This window comes from Eptatretus burgeri, chromosome 17, assembly GCF_056783735.1.
Source record: "Eptatretus burgeri isolate ZD-2024b chromosome 17, Ebu_testis_v1, whole genome shotgun sequence".
Taxonomy (NCBI): Eukaryota; Metazoa; Chordata; class Myxini; order Myxiniformes; family Myxinidae; genus Eptatretus; species Eptatretus burgeri.
The window spans coordinates 22,686,152-22,704,976 of NC_140977.1; the positions used below are offsets into that span (position 1 = coordinate 22,686,152).

Consider the following 18,825-nt stretch of genomic DNA (forward strand, 5'->3'; position numbering starts at 1 on the left):
ATCTTCCTCCGTCTTTCATAAAACGTCGCTTCGTGCGAATGTTCGGGGATTATCCCAAAACTCCCTCAGTTATCTATCTGACGGATCGTTGTGGTAATGGCCGCCGGCAGGAAGATGCTCGAGTTGTACTTCGACGTTGTCTCTCCCTACACGTGGATCGGGTTCGAGGTATTGTGGGTCTTGTTGATGACAAAGGTGAATGTGTCTGCCCGGCGTTTCGTGTCCGACCTTGGTCTCCATGGAACGATCGCCCTGGACAGGCCAGGCCTCGGATAGACACGTGTGGGTGAATCGGCCGCCGATTTCGCACTGCAATTCAAGGCGAGACGGTTAGGCCGCAACCTCGAAAGAATGATAAAAAGGAAATAATAAATTTACAAAATTTTCAGATAAGTCGATCACAGAAAGGTGTGTGTGGGTTTATATATATATATATATATATATATATATATATATATATATATATATATATATATATATATATATATATATATATATATATATATAACAAGCCGGAAGGCGGACATGGGTAGTCGACTTCCCAATAGAACCTGACGCGATGAGCCCGTTTAATGGGGAATGACCTGAGGATTAAGCACAAGAAAATTCATGATTCTCGCTTCAAGGCTTAATGCTGCAGATTGTTTTTTCGTTAAAATACCCCCACATTTCGAGGTTTTTCGGCCGTTGCTAGGCAACGGAGGGGTCCACAGCAACGGTTCTTTCTCACACATAACTAGGACATACCATGAACCTACCATACCACTTTCATGTATATCTGACTCAGTCTCTGAGATATAAAGAGCTTCGTTTTTTTATTGTTTTCGACCAGGGTTCATTCAAAGTCTATCTTCTCCGACAGTTTTCATAGGATCCGGCTGGAAATTTTTGACAATATGGCTGAATGTGCTGCCCACAGTCAGTCGCTCGTGGCCCGATTTTTGATTTTCGAAAAAATAATTTTTTTCTGCTTTTTAAAAAATTTCAAAGTCCCGTTGTGAGGCAACGGTGGTGTCCACAACAACGGTTCTCATTTGCACACAACTCGGTCATGGTATGAACCTACCAACCAAGTTTCATCAAAATCGCCATTGTATTAACGGAGCACTGGACCGAACAGAGGGACAGACAGACAGACAGACAAACATATCGACGGAAAAAACTGATAATAAGGGTAGAACAAATTTCAATTTTTTTTTTAAAGAAACTTTTTTTTCGACTGGATCGACTACCCAATATATAAATTTGAGTGTATCCCAGTTTTTCATGGTGAGAAGTGACCATTTCCAATAAAAGTCGGTTAAAGTTGTTTGAAAGATAAACCCACAAATGAGATGTGAAACATGATGTAGTTATGATCTGATAATTGCATTCTTCTTTCACATGCAGCATAAGGTTGTGGGATCACACCACTGGCTGAGTGTGTGGCTGTGCCACTGATGCTGTGCCCCTTGGATGTTCGATCAAGAATTTGTAATATGTTCAGGGTGCCGGCGATAGCTCGTCTACTATTCACAGACACCGTGGGATTTTTAACATCCACCAACTAATATAGCAGACGAGACATGCAGTCTAACGTCCATCCGAGGGACGGCTCACATTGATGCCCCCACCCTGCCTGCGCGACACCAGGATGATTGTTGGTCGCGTGGTCTACCTTCAAACCCAGGCTGGACTGCTTCAAAGTGAGTGTGTCTCTCTACCAATCTTCCAGACATAATTGGATCAAGTGGGTACATCCTGGGAATGTCTGGCTGTTTGTCCCATTCTGCTTTTCCTCGTACATTCCCAGATTCTTTGCCGATATAAACCCGTGTGGAATGTTCAAATCCAGTTTCGCCCGGCCTTCCTTGGAGGAATCATGAAAGCGACAGGTAAATGTGTGGATATGTTGGGCACATTGACAAAAAGCTTCCAACACTTTGTGGGGATGCACACATCGTCAGATGTAGTCAGCTCTGTAAGAACGGAGTTGATGAACACATGATGAGGGCCAACACAAGCTCTTCTGCCAAAACAGCAGGGTTTATGATGCCCCAACACCATCTTATCCTTATTTTATTTTTTTTTGTGTATATTGTCACAGCTCGCATGAGAGCTAACACACAATGCACAGGAAGGGGGGCATGAGACAAGAGGGGTGGGAGAGGGAAGGACAAAACAATGGGGGAATGGAGACATTAGGAGATCCTTTTGTCTCCTTTCCCATTTTCTCCTGCTGATTTAACCACAAAGGCAGAAACCGACCTCATTTTGAAGTGCTGATCCATGGTCATACCCTGTGAAGACCTCCCCCCACTAGTTTTTTTTCCCCTCTTGCACGCAAGAAGTTATGTTGGACAAATCTCGAATAAACTCTTGAAGCCTTTGAGGCTCCACTCAGATGATATTTTATTATTGAGTCACAACCCAGGTAATTACCAGTGAATATTTGGATGATGGAAATCGAACCATGACCTCTCGGACTCGGTCCCACCTGTATGTCTGAGGATCGTCCCTCAAGTTGTTTGCACTACTTCAAGTTTTTAAGTTGAAGGTATTTGTGATCAGTCATCTGTGTGGTCTCATTCTTTACCAATACGTCTGGGCACTGTTTTTGGAACTAAAATGATGGTATATTGTACCATGTAAGGCCTAACAGCATACTCGAGAAGACTATCCAAATTCTTATATTCTTCTTCTTCATTTGTATGCAACACAAGGCTGTGGGGTATCATCGTTGGCTGAGGGTGTGTCTGATGCAATGCCCTGTGCTGGTTTGGGCAGGAATTTGGACTTTATTCAGGGCCCGGTGATAGCTTGCCTACTCTGCGAAGGACACCATGGGATCTCACGTCCAACGAATGCTGGCAGACAGGACGTCAGTTTAATGTCCATCCGAGGGATGGCAGGCACATGCTTTGGTTAAACACCTGGACAGCAATTTATAGCTGGGTCAGGATTCAAACCCACGTGAGACAGCTTCGAGGAGGGTGTGCATACCTATTCGCCAGTGGTTTCCAAACTCTTTTGTCCACGACCAAAAATTAAAAATTACATTCACCTCGCAACCCAAATGGTACTGGAACCTACAATAAAAACTTGGTGGAGCAAACGCTTTAGACATGAAAAACCACCTCAAAAACCAGGATTTTGAGACGTTTTTCAAGTTTTGGTCATGACCCTGGGTTTGAGAACCCCTGCTGTTGGCTATCTTGTCTGGGAACCCCTGTTCAAGCCCCTTGTGAGATTCATGGTGACAAAGAAGAAAAATTCACATGAATTCCACCAAGAAACTTTGGAAAGGAAAAAATCCATGAAGTTGCGAGGGAGTCGTCTTGCATCCACTGAAAAAGTAAACACAGCTGCATCATGAAAGTCACTTTGAATGGCATTGACACTTCTCTGCACTGGGATCAAAAAGTTGGTTGATCACTGGACAAAGTATATTGGAGATTATGTAGAACTAGCAAACCTTCCTGTAGCTTTGCTGACCAATTTAATCAAAAGACAACAGGTACTTCAAACATTCTGCTCCATAATTTGCCCAACGTCATCTTCCATTTGCTTCGGTATGGTGCGAGCAAAAATCACTTCCTTCTCACTGCAAAGCTCAGTGTTGAATGCTTTGGTTTGAACCTCTCTTTTCAAATGAGTGACTTGAAACCTTTTTTTTAATTTGAATTGTTCTCAGATTTCAACATCACTGTAATGCATATTATCAAATTGTATAAACGTTCTTTATACAAGATGATTTTTAATGCTGGATACCACCGGGTGGTGCTATGCGATTCACTTTTACATAGAATTGTGATCTTCCCTCCCACCCTGAGCCCCATCCCCCAGATATGCTACCCTGACCGCAACCACACTTGGGGTACCTTGAAGCAACATGCATAATTTGGTTCAGTCATTTTTTTGGAATGTCGTTGGTCTGTACTATAATTAGTGAAATGATGGAACCTTTGGACTGAAACTCAAAGCATGTTGGTGGGCCTTAACTTTGTGCTTGGAGCCTATTTGTGCTGTATTTGGACATCACTTAATCCTGTGTGTTATCCAGGTAACAGCCCACCAGCAGTCATTCCAAAAAAGGGGATTTACCTCCAGTCAGATATCGTTCGTCTTGGAAAATTCTGCAAGCTTCCTTTACACTTGCCTGCCGATTTTTTTGACGTCATCATTACGAAAGGTCAGTTGGTGCACATTGGTCTCCAGGTTCTCTAATCATATTCTCAGACATCCATTCAACTGATTTAAGGTATCTGTCTATGTTGTGTCTGATTTATCAGAGACCTTTTGTTTTTGTAAGGTGTGTTATTTAGTTTCCCACCTCAATATAATTCCTGTTGCTGACCACATTTCTTTATGACTGCAACCATCAATTTGCTGAATTGTAGCCAACATCAAAACAACCAGCAATTTATGATATCATCTTGTGCATTGCTCCGCAGGTAGTCTTTCTGCGCAGAGATTCCTGACAGCCTTGGAGATCGTTCACGAAAAGAACGGTGGGATAGGCAACTCGCCCCTTCTCGAATCCCTCAGCAGGCAGTTTTGGATCCGAATTTGGTCACGGGTAAGCGAATTCTCAACAAAAATGAAAACCAACGATAAAAAGAAACGTCGACAAAACACAGTGGAATAGGGGAATCTCATTACCAGGAAATTTACTTCTTTATTTTCTTGTTTCAACCATCTACTTTACTGACTCGGTGCAGGTTCAATTACTTTTTAGGGATTTGGGGAGGCAAAAAATAAATCGGAAGCTTTGGAGGCTTTGCAATGAAGGTATCTGGAATGCATCCCTTAAAATTTAACTTTGACGACAAATTATTGAGCATTCACTTCACGAATATTCAGCATAAAATAACAAGGGTGGTTCAAATCTGAGCTTGATTTTTTTTTTGATTCAGAAAATAGACCTGCCTATCCTATCCCACTTTGAGTTTGTCGACAATCGTCTGATTTAAGGCCCAGTCACACCTTGACGTTTTAGCCAACGTATGCCGATTTTTGAATATTTTTTCTAAAACGCTGGCACACGTTGAATACGTTATGGGTAAGTTTTGATAACATTGAGAGCACGCTGAAAAACACTGCCATACGTCGTTGTACGTTGGCTTTAAACGTTGTACTTTTTGGTTGTCCTCAAATTTTTTTCATGCTTGAAATTTCACAACATATGCCGGCGTATGACTCACACGTTCCGCTACGCTGGCCACAGGTTGTATGCACGGTTTGCGATCGTTGACAGACGTCAACACAAGCTACTTGTAAGTTAATCATAAGTTGAGACACGCCGAGGTAACGTTTAGCGTACCCGAAACTTATTTCTAACCTATGATTAACGTGTTGTTGGCACGTTACGCGATCGTTGACACACATCGACAGTCGTTACTTTTAAGTTACTCATAGGCTGAAAGACGTCGGTATAATGGATCGTCCTTGCGTCAGCGTCTACGGCCACGGCCAGGACACTTATTTGCAGCATTCTTCAAACTTTTCTTCGGCATGACGAGGATGTTCACACTTCGATGTCTAGCTTGGCTATGATTCCAATTGTCCATCGGCAGCGTCTATTTAAAATAGTCGAGTTTGAGCGTTTTAACACGTTCAGAAGAAACGCTTCAAATTCCCAAACCCCAGCGTCAAAAAACAAAGGCGAGTGACAGCAATTTAAATCGTTCATTGTAAACAATGAAAATAGCTGAGTGGTACCGTTTAAAAGTCGTTGAGTGTAAAAAAAAATCCAATTGTTGAGCGCAAGCGTCTACTTTCAATAGTGGGGTTTGAGCGATTTAGCACGTTCAATAGAAACGATTAAAATTTCCAAGCGCCAGCGTCAAAAAACAAAGGCGAGTGACAGCAATTTAAATCATTCATTGTAAACAATGAAAATAGCTGAGTGGTACCGTTTAAAAGTGGTTGAGTGTAAAAAAATCCAATTAAATTGTTGAGCGCAAGCGTCTACTTTCAATAGTGGAGATGCAGCCATTTAAATCGTTAAACGCAAGGACGATCCATCATAACCCACACCCTCCCCCTCACACTCACCTACTACTGCCAACATGAACAAACTACTAATACTAATACTGATACTGATACTGTTACTGCTGACATGGACATCGACTCAAAAAGGACTCGAAAACACTGTTGGGTTCCCCTTTTATGAGCAGCATTTTTATATACCAATTCCCAAAACCGCTGGGAACACGTCTTTATATGGCAGTTGTAAGCTAGAAACACGTTAATTTTTTTTTTTTGTCGACCGGAAGACGTCATTGGAATACGTCTACATACGTCGATGTGTGTTGGGACTACGTAAAGAATTGGTTCAAAGCACGTCAAACATAAGTTAGAAATAAGTTTCGCGTAAAAAAGACATTACCGCGACGTGTTTCGACTTATGAGTAGCTTATAAGTAGCCTTTGTGGACGTGTGTAAACGTCCACATATCGTGTGTAAAACTTATCCCCATCGCATGCAGAACGTGTCATACGCCGAGTACGTCGTAAAATTTTGAACATGTTTAAAATTTCTTGACGTACTCTACTTACTACGACGTATGATAGCGTACTTTAGCGTTGTACTCACGTATACCAAACTTACTCATACCGTATTTGACGTGCCCCAACGTTTTAGACACATTTTTCTTAGGTCGGCATACGCCGGCAAGATCGCCAAGGTGTGACCGCGATGTTGACACTTCCATTTCTATGGTAGTTATGATTCGAATCGTTGTGCGTCAGCCTTTTAATAGGCTACGTCACGACATCGTCGGCGATGCGTGCAACGCGCTATGCCTAAGTTAGACTAGCGTTGGGCATCGGTTGTGTAGGCCGACAACAGGTTCAGCATTCGTTGGTATAAGTTATCTATAACACAACGAAGCGTTCTGTGTCCGTTACCAATGCGTTATGCATAAGACCAAGTCGCTATGAATACGTCCGAATCTTTAAAAAAAAACATCAAAAGTTCAACGTAAGCCAGCGTTTTACATACATTTTAATACGTTGCCATCGCTGGCTAAAACGTCAAGGTGTGACCGGGCCTTTTGCATTGACAAGCCAAACACCATTAAACCAGGAAAGACATCACAATCTCAGGTGGTAAGCCCCAGTCTTGTATTTATTTTATTTTCCATCATTGCCATCTGATGTCAATTATACCAGAGTGAAACAATTGAAAAATTGCCACGACAACTGCAGTGTGTGTACGAAGTAAGAACCTGATGATTCCTCGGTACTCCGTACCGGTGCACTGTTGTAGTCTCTTTACAGGATGAGTACGAGCGCCACACGCGGGGAAGTCGGGTACTAAGTGGTCAAAAAACAACATGCACTTAACCCTGCAGCATCACACATATCATAATAATTGTGCAAGACATGTACTATTAGTAACAGTAAAGTTCTCCCTTTATTTCGTTGCTTTTGTATCCAAATATGAAGGTGTCGATTTGTCACGTGCTCTATCCACTCTCTTACCCTTCGCATGTTGTCATCAAGTTTCTTGGGGAAATATAACAGTCTTAAAATCACGGCACCGAAGTTTACTTCAAACTGTTATTCCGTTTCGGCCTGTCAAAAATAGACTTTTATCAAAGCGTTCATCATGCCAGATGATGTCCCCGTGGGTGGTGCTTCAAGTCCAACCATCACAGGATTGTCGTTGCTGTTCCACGGCCTATCAAATGCCACGCTATCATCCAACCACCTGTGCTTGATGGTTATTTCCGCTTGTTAAATTTAAACAACACAGTCTCCATTTCATTATCCTGTCATTTCTTTTGTCAATGCACAATAGATTTTTGTCATGATTTCCACAGGTAATTGTGCAACGTTTCCAAATCTCCCCCCGCCCCCTTTCATAGCATACTGGTCCAAAAAACTACAGACAAGGTTTGCAGGAACTGTAGATATACAATCTATACTGTCAAGGGAGCAGTGCGTGCATGTGAAGTCCACCCATTGGTTGGAAAGTTCATCTGACTCCCCCCACAATTTCTAAACTATGGCTACCAATTTAGGAACCCTTTAGAATTACTCTTTCTCTCAAGCAGCGCTTTTACTGTGGAGGTTATGCAGGTCCTTACTATTGCTGACTATTTTCTCTTAAAATTGTGAGTTGAACAGGCAACTGTGATGGGTTTCCATGAAGCTGGTGATAGCATGATATGGGAGCAGAAAGCATTACATGTTCCCCTGTTATGGTTTGGGAATGCCCGTTTGCTTTTATGAGTGGGAGGAGGGTGAGAATAAAGATGAGACAACATTGGAAAGTGTGGGGGGGGGGTTGAAGAATGGGGTGGGATGGGAGAATGTGGGTGTTTGAAGGCTTGAATGTGGGGTGGGGATCCATATCTTTGGGTTGGGAGAGGACTTGGGGTTGGGAGGAGGTGGAGAGCAAGGGTGGGACAGAGTTGGGAGGGGGAGGCCAAGGATTTTTTGTTGAGTTGTCACTTGTCATAAGAGTGTGTGTGTGTGTGTGTGTGTGTGTGTGTGTGTGTGTGTGTGTGTGGGTGGGTGTGTGTGTGTGTGTGTGTGTGTGTGTGTGTGTGTGTGTGTGTCACTGTTAGGGGGGGAGGTGACACAATGATGGTCATGTGTTGTGGTTCATGTCATTGCCTGAGCAAGCGTTGAAAGGCATATTCTCATTTGGAAGGGTTAAGTGTGGTTTTGAGATGACGTTATTGCTGATGGACCTGCCTTCTTTCAGGATGAAGATATAACCAAACTTGACAGTTTAACTGCTGTAAGTGAAACTCGACACACTGGACGCCTTAACACAGTCCTGAAATTCTGACCGTAAACACAAACACAGTTGCCTAATGGACTTACCCCAGTTTATATTTGCAACTCTGATTCCTTTCAACGTTGGTTTACCGTCTTCCTTGGTTCATGTAGGCCGCTAAGGAGGCCGGGTTGACTCCCGCCTTGATCGAACAGCTGATGACATTGCACGAGACATCCGAAGTGAAAGAACGACTCAAGAAAGTGACCAATGATGCAATCGAGAATGGGGTGAGCCTGACACTGATGGTGAAGGTTGAAGCTAACAGTTCATCTTTCGGTTAAATATAAAATGCTGTGCTTGTATGAAGTTGGTCAAAATGAAAGTTACTAAAGTTGTGAAACTTATGGCCTCCGAACTTGGAATTTAAATGAGGATGGTGAAAGTCAAACAGGCATGATTTTAAAGAATAATTTAATCATAAGAAGGCAGGGCCTGTGTTGTGTCTGATGAAACGCATTCTCATTCTCCCTCCCCCTCCCCCAAAGAAAACAAACAATCCAATTTCTTTACCCTTCCAAGATGTGAAGAACTTTGATAGAAATTAAAACTTTACATTCGATAGTTTCAAAATATTGTTGCGGTTGAGGAAATTTGCAAACCACCATTCAGGTCCCGCAGGTGAGATATCTCTGTAAGTACATGTGTAGTTAGCCCCAAACCCGTTGTTTAGAGGGAATAAATGTGATTCATTCGGGCTGCGACCCTTTAAGATAGCCGTTTTTCTGTTCTATCTTTATTTTGAACCAACCACGTCGCAACCGCCATCACACAACAACCACCAACAGCAACGCCGCTTCACAACAACAACAACGCCAACAGCCACGACCTTTACCTTCACAACTCGCTCCCGCAAACATCACACCACCGCCATTCTAAGCGTCGCCCGTCGCCATGGCCATAAACCACCACAATAAACCCTCCACCACCTTCACCTCTCCTTCTGCGGCCATTCCCGCACCACTTGTGAACGCCGAGCGTCGGGCTGTCCTGGCCTCGAACGGGACGCGCGCCAAACCGCGAGTGCAAAGTGCGGCCTTTCCGAGGAGAATTTGGATCAGGAATGATACACGCCCACTTCTGATCCGTCCAATCGGCAAGCGCGGGGTGGTTTGGCCCCGCCTCCAGGCACGTCGGTGTAGAATCGCGATATGCAAATTCACGGATCAGGGGAGACTCACTCACACCCCTTTTTCTCCGTCCAATGGGCGAGCGTGGCTCCACCCCCGAGCTCGTTCTGATCCAGAAATTTGCATATGGGTTCTGCTGCCGGCCTATAAAGCGCCGGGCGCGGGGCGAATTGACAGTCAGTTTCAGAAGTCAGTTTTGGAGAGCAGAGTGTGGCAGCGGCAGAGTGTGGCAGCGGCAGTCAGTTTGAGAAGAGTCAGTCTGGAGAGGTCGGAGAGCTGAGTGGAGCGGGCAGTCTGTCGCGGTTCGGAGTCTGTCGGGGAGCTGCAGAGAGAGGAAGCCTGGAGCGCGGTCGAGTCGGTTTGAGCGGAGAGTCGGCCTTGGAGGAGCGGGGAGTGAGTCGGGAGGCGAGGGCGTACAGGTGGTTTGCTGCAGTCGGCTGAGGAGAATTGGGGAAGAGATCGAATAGCTCAGGTCCGAGACAAGGAAGACTGCGGTCGGCGACGAGCTCGCAGTGGAGTCGCTCGTCGCGGGACCCAAGCAAGCCAGCTATCCTCTTTCCCCAGAGCATCAACAATTCCCCCCTTTTTCCCCCCCACGCTGAGATAGTGCGAAAAGGGGGCCCCGTTCCCACCCCACTCCAAGCAGTGCCAACGAAACCCGCGAAGGAGCGTGGAGTCGGGGTGCCGCCACATTTGCAGCTCATCACAAAAACACGGGTAGGATCCACCCGGTCTCGCGGACCTGACCGCTCTTTCAGGTCCCGCGAAAATATTGGCCCACAGGCCCCGTCTGCCCCCTTGTCTTTGAGGGTGGCCCTTTTCTTTTGCTTTTGAGTAAATGTGTTGTTGGCGCCATCTGTAAAGTAAAACTGTGCAAGTGTTGCCGTGTGCTCGCGTAGTCGGTTGTAGATCTGCATTGTTGTGTTTCTTTTGTAGCATTTGATATATGTGCATAATTGTTGTAATTGTATATGTGTGCTCTCCGTGTGCCGCGGAATAAATGTGCATTATGTTGAACTGTTTTTCCCATTTCGCTTCGTCTTTTCTTTAATTGAATCTCCATCTTGCTTCACGTAAAGGGTTGGTAGTGGGCTTAATACGCCCGATAATTAATCGGAACCGTCGAGGCCGACGATAACACCGCTCGGTTATCCCGATAGTACGGAACGGGTCGCTTAAGTGGCCCGTGTCCGGAGTCGACCTGCGGCGAGGTGCGATCGCCCGGTCTACCCTCCGCGTGGGTACTTAGGTAGGTCGAATTTGGCGAACAACCCTATCCCACGCGGGAGGCCGATTGGCACGATCGTGGTGAGGCCGAAAGGCCCACCCGTGACTAGCTCCCGGCGTTAGTCCGAGAGGGTCACGACAGAATTGTCCGTCCGGTGGGCGACGTGCCGCGATTTGAGTTACGTGGCCGTTCGCACGCCGGCGGGCGCGAATTCGCAACAATATGTTCACTTCCTCACATATTGGATTCTCTTAGTGAATGCATATTGGAATGGGATTCAATTCTGAATTCAGACCACAAGCTGTCTGAAATTGCAATGTCACAAACTAGAACCAAGATAGCAGTGAACAGTATAAGTATGATAGGGATGGTGATATGGATGCAGAAGCTCAGATCAATAAATTTTATTTATTTTAAAAAAAAAAATTTTCCCCTCCCTTTGATCCTTGCTCACACGTTTCATCCCTACCATTCTCATCCGCTTCATGATATGTTCAGCACATGTCATAGTCTGAACCACATTTGGATTCTTCATTGTAAGTGCAGTTACTTACATCCATAATCTTATCTTCGCAGGCTTTCGGCATGCCATGGCTTGTGGTGCATCTTCCCGGGAGTCCTTCCTTCTCTCTGTTTGGCTCTGATCGCATGGAGCTCTTGGCAGACTTACTTGGTACAGAAATATTTGTTTACTTGGGGAAAGAGAGAGAATGGTAAATTGAGCACAAAAAGGGGAACAGTAAGACAATATTTATATTTATTTTTTTGAACTTGAAAACAAATCTCAACTCGCCGAGGATCTAAACGGCATAGGGTGGCAGATTAAAATAATGGCAAGGGATAGAAAGGGGAACATGGAGACAAAGACACCACATGTGTGACAGAAAAAGGAAGAGACAAGAAGGAATCGGGGATGGGTATGTAATGCTCGTGGAGGAGCATGTACATAAAAATCGAACACAGAACAAACACATTAGTAGATATCCATGTACTTCAACATGAACTCCAGGGACATTTGAGCCAGGGGTTCAAATCGAAACACTAACAGGCCAACCCTAATAATCTTCAAGTATGGGAGAAAGCATTTGGTGACTAAGGGCAGCACTCTTGAAATACTGGAAGGAGGATTATGAGACAACAGACACATAGAGTCGTTTTCACGGACAAATGGAGGAATTGAGAGGAGCTTTAAGTTTACAATTGGGAAGGGTAACTTTGCATGGGATTCTGGAAGGACGTGTGCAATCTTGGTGGGCTGGGGTATGACAGGTAAGAGAGGGTAGAAGGACTGAGGCCAGAAGTGAAGTGTTCTGTGAGAGGATGAAGGGACAAGAGGGACAGAAAGAGCAAGGCCAGAAGAAGAAATGGTTGGAGGAGTTGATCAGAGCAATGGCACACACATAATGACTTCTTCCTTAATGCATGCTTCATGGAGTCCTTCACCGGTTATTACACCATTTCAAGCTTATCGAGTATAAACGAAAGCTGACATCATTGTCAAGATTACATCCTGCGGTACAGCCACATCTGGCACAAATAATAATTGATACACTGTGCTCAAAGTTTTGCCATTTAATCTTGCTCGAACACAATTTAGGTTGGCCTGTTTACCGTTACAATCTGAACCCCCGATTTGTGATACAAGGAACCCGAGTTCAAATTACCAACACCAAAGTGTTCATCCATTGTCGAATGACGTCCATGTAATTCACGTTAATTACTCTGATGTGAACCGACGTCTTTTTTCCTGCATATGATCTACGTAGCACCTCCATGACGAACGAGTAAATGTCTCACGGTGACATGGAAGTGTGATGGTACATTGTGTGACAGCTGTGCTGAATGATAGCTCCAGATGCTCGTTTGCAATTCGCAGACCGATTGAAAAACATGTCATCTCCAGTAATGGAGTGAAAAGATATACACATTACATATATCCATCCTGGAATGTCCTGTCTTGCTTTTGTCCACCTTTTATCTCCCACATAGGTGAGAAGTGGTACGGGCCTGTGCCACCTTTACCCAAGATGTGAATCGAATTGACTGTGGCTACAGCAAGTAAATCAGTTGATTACCACATCTTCTCCTGAACCAATCATGCACTAAATCGATATATTTTTCACTGCATTCAGGTTTAAAAGAGACACTTCAATAAAAAAATAAAAAGATTTCTGAATTGCCACCATGTTCATTGTGAAATTAATGGGGAGCCAGACAGTTTCTTATTATATTTTCTGTGGACACAAATGGGATGTGCTTTCAAACAAAACAATAAAGATCTCAGCGGGTCAGAGAGATAATTACAGTGCTTGTATTTCGTTTCATCTTCCCAGTGTTACAAATCTTACGTGATCGTGGGACAGGAGTAAATCATTTTTGAGAAATGTGAAATGGCAAGAGGGTGAGTTCAAAGGTCAGCATGATTCTATTTAGTGGAATCAATTAGGGGCAAGTGGAATTAATAAGAGAAAGCTAAGAGAGGGATGATAAATGACTGAAGGAAGAATGCAGAGTGGAACGTACATCAGTCTGCGCCGGTTCTTCGGTACCAAAATCGAGCACGAAAGTCATCGCTGCAGGTCATCAGGCCCGGAGCAGTCGGGGAATGTGCTACTGCACGAACTGTGTTGTTGTGACCGAGGGCAAGCAAGCCCCTTCGTTGCGCCGTGCGAGCTTCCCAAGCGCAAAGGCTCACCGCCCACTCATCCGGGAGAAGCACAAAGTCCTCGGTGTGGTTGAACACGGCCTGCACACGGTGTGTCGGTTTGCCACTCAAGCCAGCACCTGGAACAGAACAGCAAAGTTATGGGGAAAGGGAGCGAAAAGCAAGATATAAAGACGGCCGAGATGAAGCAGACTGACATTCTATTGGACAATCATACAATGTACCTGTGTATGTAAGCAGTGCACGTCCTGTAGAAATTTCCCAGAGCCGCACAATGGAATCTTTTCCACTGCTGAGCACGTACTTCCCATTGCGTGTGAATGCCACGGAGGAAACCGGTGCGCCAGCATGAGCGCGCGTGAACGTCGATATGCAGCGCCCCGAAACGCCATCCCACAACTTGATGGCACCGTCACGTGACGCCGACACGTACGTGGTGGCAGAGGGTGCGAAGGCAACGGCAGTGAGGGCGTCTGTGTGCTGGTCACGGGGCTGGGGCGACACGAAGCAAGCGAGCGTGATGGTGTCATACAGACGCAGCGTAGGATGTGCCGTGCCTACAAGCAAGAAGTCTCCAGAGGGATGGAAAGCAAGGCAACGCAGGGGCTCTGCCTCCTGGAGTGTGGGGATTAGGAGGGGGAGGGGGAAGAGGAGGAGACATGAAGTTAGGTGTGTCATATTTATCAAGTTTATAGTACAGCACATGCAATCTGAAACGTGCAAGGCGGTTTTAAAATTGAGACTCGTTTTGGCTCCGCAGAAAACAAAACAAACCCCCACTTTGACAGACGTTAATATTCCAGCAAACTGACACGAAGTATTTTTGGATGACCAACTACATTATTCACGTCCAGGACAAGGACGGTGTTTTTGGCAGCTTTTATAAGAGACAGTAAAACAAAACAAAAACGCCAAGAAACGTTTTTATCATGGACCACCTGTTTCCATACAAAGCATCACATCAATTTGGGGAACAGCAGTTTTCAAGCTTGCAATCTAACGAAAATATCTGTATGTACGTCTAATAATTAATCATAGAATCGAAAACGGCTGGACCAATCTACGCACACCAAATTTTGCATACGTGCTCGGGGTAACCAGGGTCAGGTCATGAGAACAAATAACCCCCCTACCCCCTCCCTGCAAGAATAGGGAGATGACTTGGAAAAAATAGTGCAAGTGGTTTAACCATTGCCCCTGCCAGAGGGAGCACATGTTACTCTTACTAAAAGGAGACATGTCCATCCGTCCATCACGTGAAGAGATAGCAGGAACTCAAGCTTTAATGTTGCGGTTCCTGCAGTCATAGAATAAAAATGGTTCCGTTGGAAAGCAAATAATCCTCCTCCTCATTCATATGCAGCACAAGGCTGTGGGTAGCATCAATGGCTGAGTGAAAGGCTGTGCTGCTGATGCAATGCCCCTATTACCAGTTCACTGGTACTCATTATGTCTGGTGTTGGCTTAATTGTTAGGGTGGCAGGCTTGGGACCCTATGGTCCCGAGTTCAAATCCTGCTCGACTGTTGAATTGATACCAGGTAGGGTTGACTCAGTCTGTCATTCTTCCGAGGTCGGCAAAATGACTACCAGCTTGCTGGGATGATCTAGCCATTCGAGTATCCTGCGTCAGAGTGGCGACCCGTCCAGGATTGTGCTCAAAAGCCCAGGACCTGCTTTAGCAGTGCTGACGCTCTGTACAGAGTATGGTCCCGATGGATGGATGGTACTCATTCTGCCGACCTTGGAAGGATGACCGGCTAAGTCAACCTCACCTAGTATTAATTCATCGGGTAACAGGGGCTCAAACTCAGGACCCTAAGATCCCAAGCCAACCACTCCAGCCACAAAGCCAACACCAGGCTTTGCTAATAATCGATTTTCTTGGAACAAAAATTGTGTCAGTTTAATAAAGGATGCCCGTTTTAAAAGCCCCTCTTTCGGGGAATGACGAAGAAAAACCAGGAATGGGAGCTTAATGCAACGGTTTCAACGGTAACATTTATTATTCATCAACAGCAGGAACCCTTCAGAAGGACACAAAAGGAGCACACAATTGTGTGTTGTAATACTTCTTGAAGCAAGAGGGGAATATATAAAAGTACCATATTTTCCGGTGAATAAACCGCAGCCATGTATTAATCGCACCCGTTTTTCACCCTCAAAAAAAATTAATAAATTATATATAAACTTTTCCGGTGTATTAACCGCAGCCATGTTTTTCACCCTCAAAAGAAATGAATATATTCATAATTTTATTATCGATCTAGATCTAAATACGTTTGTACATTAACTTTGTATGGAACAAAGTGATGGAGGTATCAACATGCTTACTCCCATGTTCGCTTAATTTCGTCTAAGTCTTATTTTCGTTTTCAAGAAGTTGGAGAGAGGCGAGCATACCAAGACGTTTTTATTTTTCTTTCTTATTTTTTTATATTACAAAGAAGATTTTTTTCGTTTGACTAGAAAAAGGAAGAAAAGGGATTCATACCGGTATCATACATATTTCTTATGGATTTGTGGCCCTGAAAAGGGCCGTTTGAGTTTGATGAAGCTTTTCAGCTAAAACGAGGAAATCCTCGTCAATGCTTTCCTTGAAGACGGCACGTACCCGAATCAGGGTAGAGCAAGTCCACATTGCTGTCACCGTCATTTGCAGCCTCCTTCTCCCAAATGATGTCGTCCTCTGTGCCGTCCACGTTGTTGGAGATGCAGCATTTCAGAAATTCTCGCTTGATGATGTCCGATGGTATCTCCTCCCACACCTTGATGATCCAGCCGCAGATCATCGTAAGGTCGACCATTCTCATCCTCCCGATGAATGTCGGCAGTCTCTCAGTCAACATAATGCTCAGCCAACGTAGCGACGGGAGTAATGGTGCAAATTCAACCAAGATGCATGTGGCCAATGTTCCTCGGAATCCGGGATGGAAATCCCGGCAGGAAAGATGTCACAAAATGTTGATTCTCAACTGATGTCTGGGAAATAGGAAAGTTAGTCTGTGGTGATTCCACCAAGATGCAGTTAATGTTCCTCGAAACCTGGGTCGAATAAAAAGTCCTGCGAAGTAAGAAAGTTTGTTTGGTCGACGCGAGTAATCTGCGGGAAGCAAATTTGGAACTGCTGATAGAAACAAGGGAAAACGAAGAGAACTTTGAAGAATGAAAAGAACCAAAGGAAGCCAAAATAACCGAGCAGCACTGGTAATTGTTAAAGCTTCACCGTCCCATGCGGCTCCTCGTTCTCATGAGATTCTTCTTCTTCCTTTGAAATCCATTTCCTGCCCTCGTATGGAAAAATACTCGGGGTTGATTGTTCCTAATTTTAAACCACGTCCCGCTATCCAGCATTTCCTAGCATAGCGTCAGCATGTAAGGAACACACTTGGTGGATTAATTCTGCCTGCATCGGATATTCATGTCGAAAATGATGCATGTAAAAGATAGTCACCACTACAAGTCCCTCGTCTATCCACCCCTTCTGCTGTGCACGAACAATGACGCCGGCTGGAAACTTGTCTTTGGGCAGTGTCTTCCTCTTGAACATGACATACGAGGGAAGCTTGCTTGCCATGCAAGCTTATTTGAGGTGGGTGCTCCGTTGTTGGACTCTCGCTATTGTGAATAATTCTTCTTTTGATGTGAGACCAGGTGTTATTCTCCTTCTTTTAATTGCGTTTTCAGAGCCGCAAGGCTCTATATACGCCACACACCTAAACTCCGGGTGTGTCCGTTTTTAAAATTTATTTAATTTCCACACTGTTAATAAAACGCTGTACAAACTCTTTACCTGAACCGATTTTCAAAATTTAAATGATGGAATTGAGCTTAACAGCAGTTCCAACTGCTACAGAAGTGTTAATTTGGAATATAATTGAAATTCAGCATCGATCGTCTAAGACCGATTTTTTTTTTTTGATACCCATGGATTAACCGCACCCCAACTTTTACCTTTTTTGCCGATAAAAAAGTGCGGTTTATACATCGGAAAATACGGTGCATGGAAGGAGCACACAAACAACAACCATAGGCACAATGACAGCAGCAACAATAATTACATGTTATAAAACATCCCTTTTTCACACGTTTGTATGAATGTAGAAATGTAATGTTTCTATGTATGTACCTTATAGAATTGAAAATGCCTTGGCCGATCTACATCAAATTTGCTGGACGTAACTGGACAATAAGTTTTAAAAGATCAGCATAAACTGCAACTTATTGTATTTGTCTGAATATTGACATGAAAATACAAACGGTCCAACTCAGATTTCCCTACCGATCCCGACTTGGCAGGAAATGTTACTGCACGATACTTTTCTCAGCTCTACACGTTCAAATTTAAACCATTCCTGCAAAAAAACATTAAAAATATCTAAATTCTCCTGTACATTACAATACTACTGGCAAAAACGAACGCAAGTTTATCAGAAAAGATGAAGCCCACATATGACCAATCAATACTGCCCAAACAAGAAATGTTAACAATCAATATATGAGATGTAGTGCAGGCTTGATGGGCAAAATGGCCTCCTTCTGCATCCAAGTTCCTGAGGGGAATTTCAAGTGGTCGCTAAGAGTAGGTGACTTTTCCGAAGGGGCGGCCGCTAAGGGAGGTTTGTCTGTACTATTCATAGATCTGACGTGCTTTCCGGCTACCTAACAAACACGGGCACAAAACTGCACACCTGCGTGGGAAGGGCAGCTGACACGTTTTTCATCTGATGGAATTGAGTTTTCAATAATCACAATGCTCTTATAATTTATGTAAAGTGAATGATATATCTTGACAATGTGCTTGACTCGGCCATTGCTGCAAAAATAAGGAGACATTAAATAACTTACTCCAACTATTCCACTGTATTTGGCAAAAAAGATTACATCATATGGAAAGAAAGAGGAAGAAAAAGAACCTATCCCACAAACGACCATTTACTCACAAGTTCCCACAACCTTTATTCCATTCAAAAAGAAAAAACAGAATTCATGGGTGAAAACGGCAAAACTTTTAAAAAAAAAGGAAAGTAA

At 44.2% G+C, this 18,825-nt stretch overlaps 2 protein-coding genes across 7 annotated transcripts in view; one reads left to right on the forward strand and one right to left on the reverse strand.

The window, feature by feature from the left end:
• GSTK1 (glutathione S-transferase kappa 1) lies at positions 1–13,312 on the forward strand. Of its 2 annotated transcripts, XM_085861296.1 has the most exons (8): positions 2–168; positions 1,793–1,874; positions 4,043–4,171; positions 4,434–4,558; positions 8,698–8,733; positions 8,886–9,002; positions 11,707–11,803; positions 13,120–13,312. In XM_085861296.1, the coding sequence occupies exons 1-8, from the start codon at positions 97–99 to the stop codon at positions 13,161–13,163; spliced, it is 702 nt and encodes a 233-aa protein (XP_085717422.1). In that variant the 5' UTR covers positions 2–96; the 3' UTR covers positions 13,164–13,312. The 2 variants fall into 2 exon arrangements, with proteins under 2 accessions (XP_085717423.1, XP_085717422.1); XM_085861297.1 differs by lacking the exon at positions 8,698–8,733 and having other exon boundaries at positions 1–168.
• The window catches only part of CSTF1 (cleavage stimulation factor subunit 1), a 20,857-nt gene continuing 10,487 nt past the window's right edge, over positions 8,456–18,825 (reverse strand). For 4 of the 5 annotated variants that reach the window (XM_085861289.1, XM_085861286.1, XM_085861288.1 and 1 more), the window contains 2 exons: positions 14,020–14,410; positions 13,419–13,914 (listed from right to left, as the gene is read on the reverse strand). In XM_085861289.1, coding sequence (XP_085717415.1) covers positions 13,655–13,914; positions 14,020–14,410 — 651 coding nt within the window. In that variant the 3' untranslated portion in view covers positions 13,419–13,654. Of the gene's footprint in view, positions 11,823–13,418; positions 13,915–14,019; positions 14,411–18,825 lie in introns of those variants that run through there. The other variant, XM_085861285.1, reaches the window with a different exon arrangement.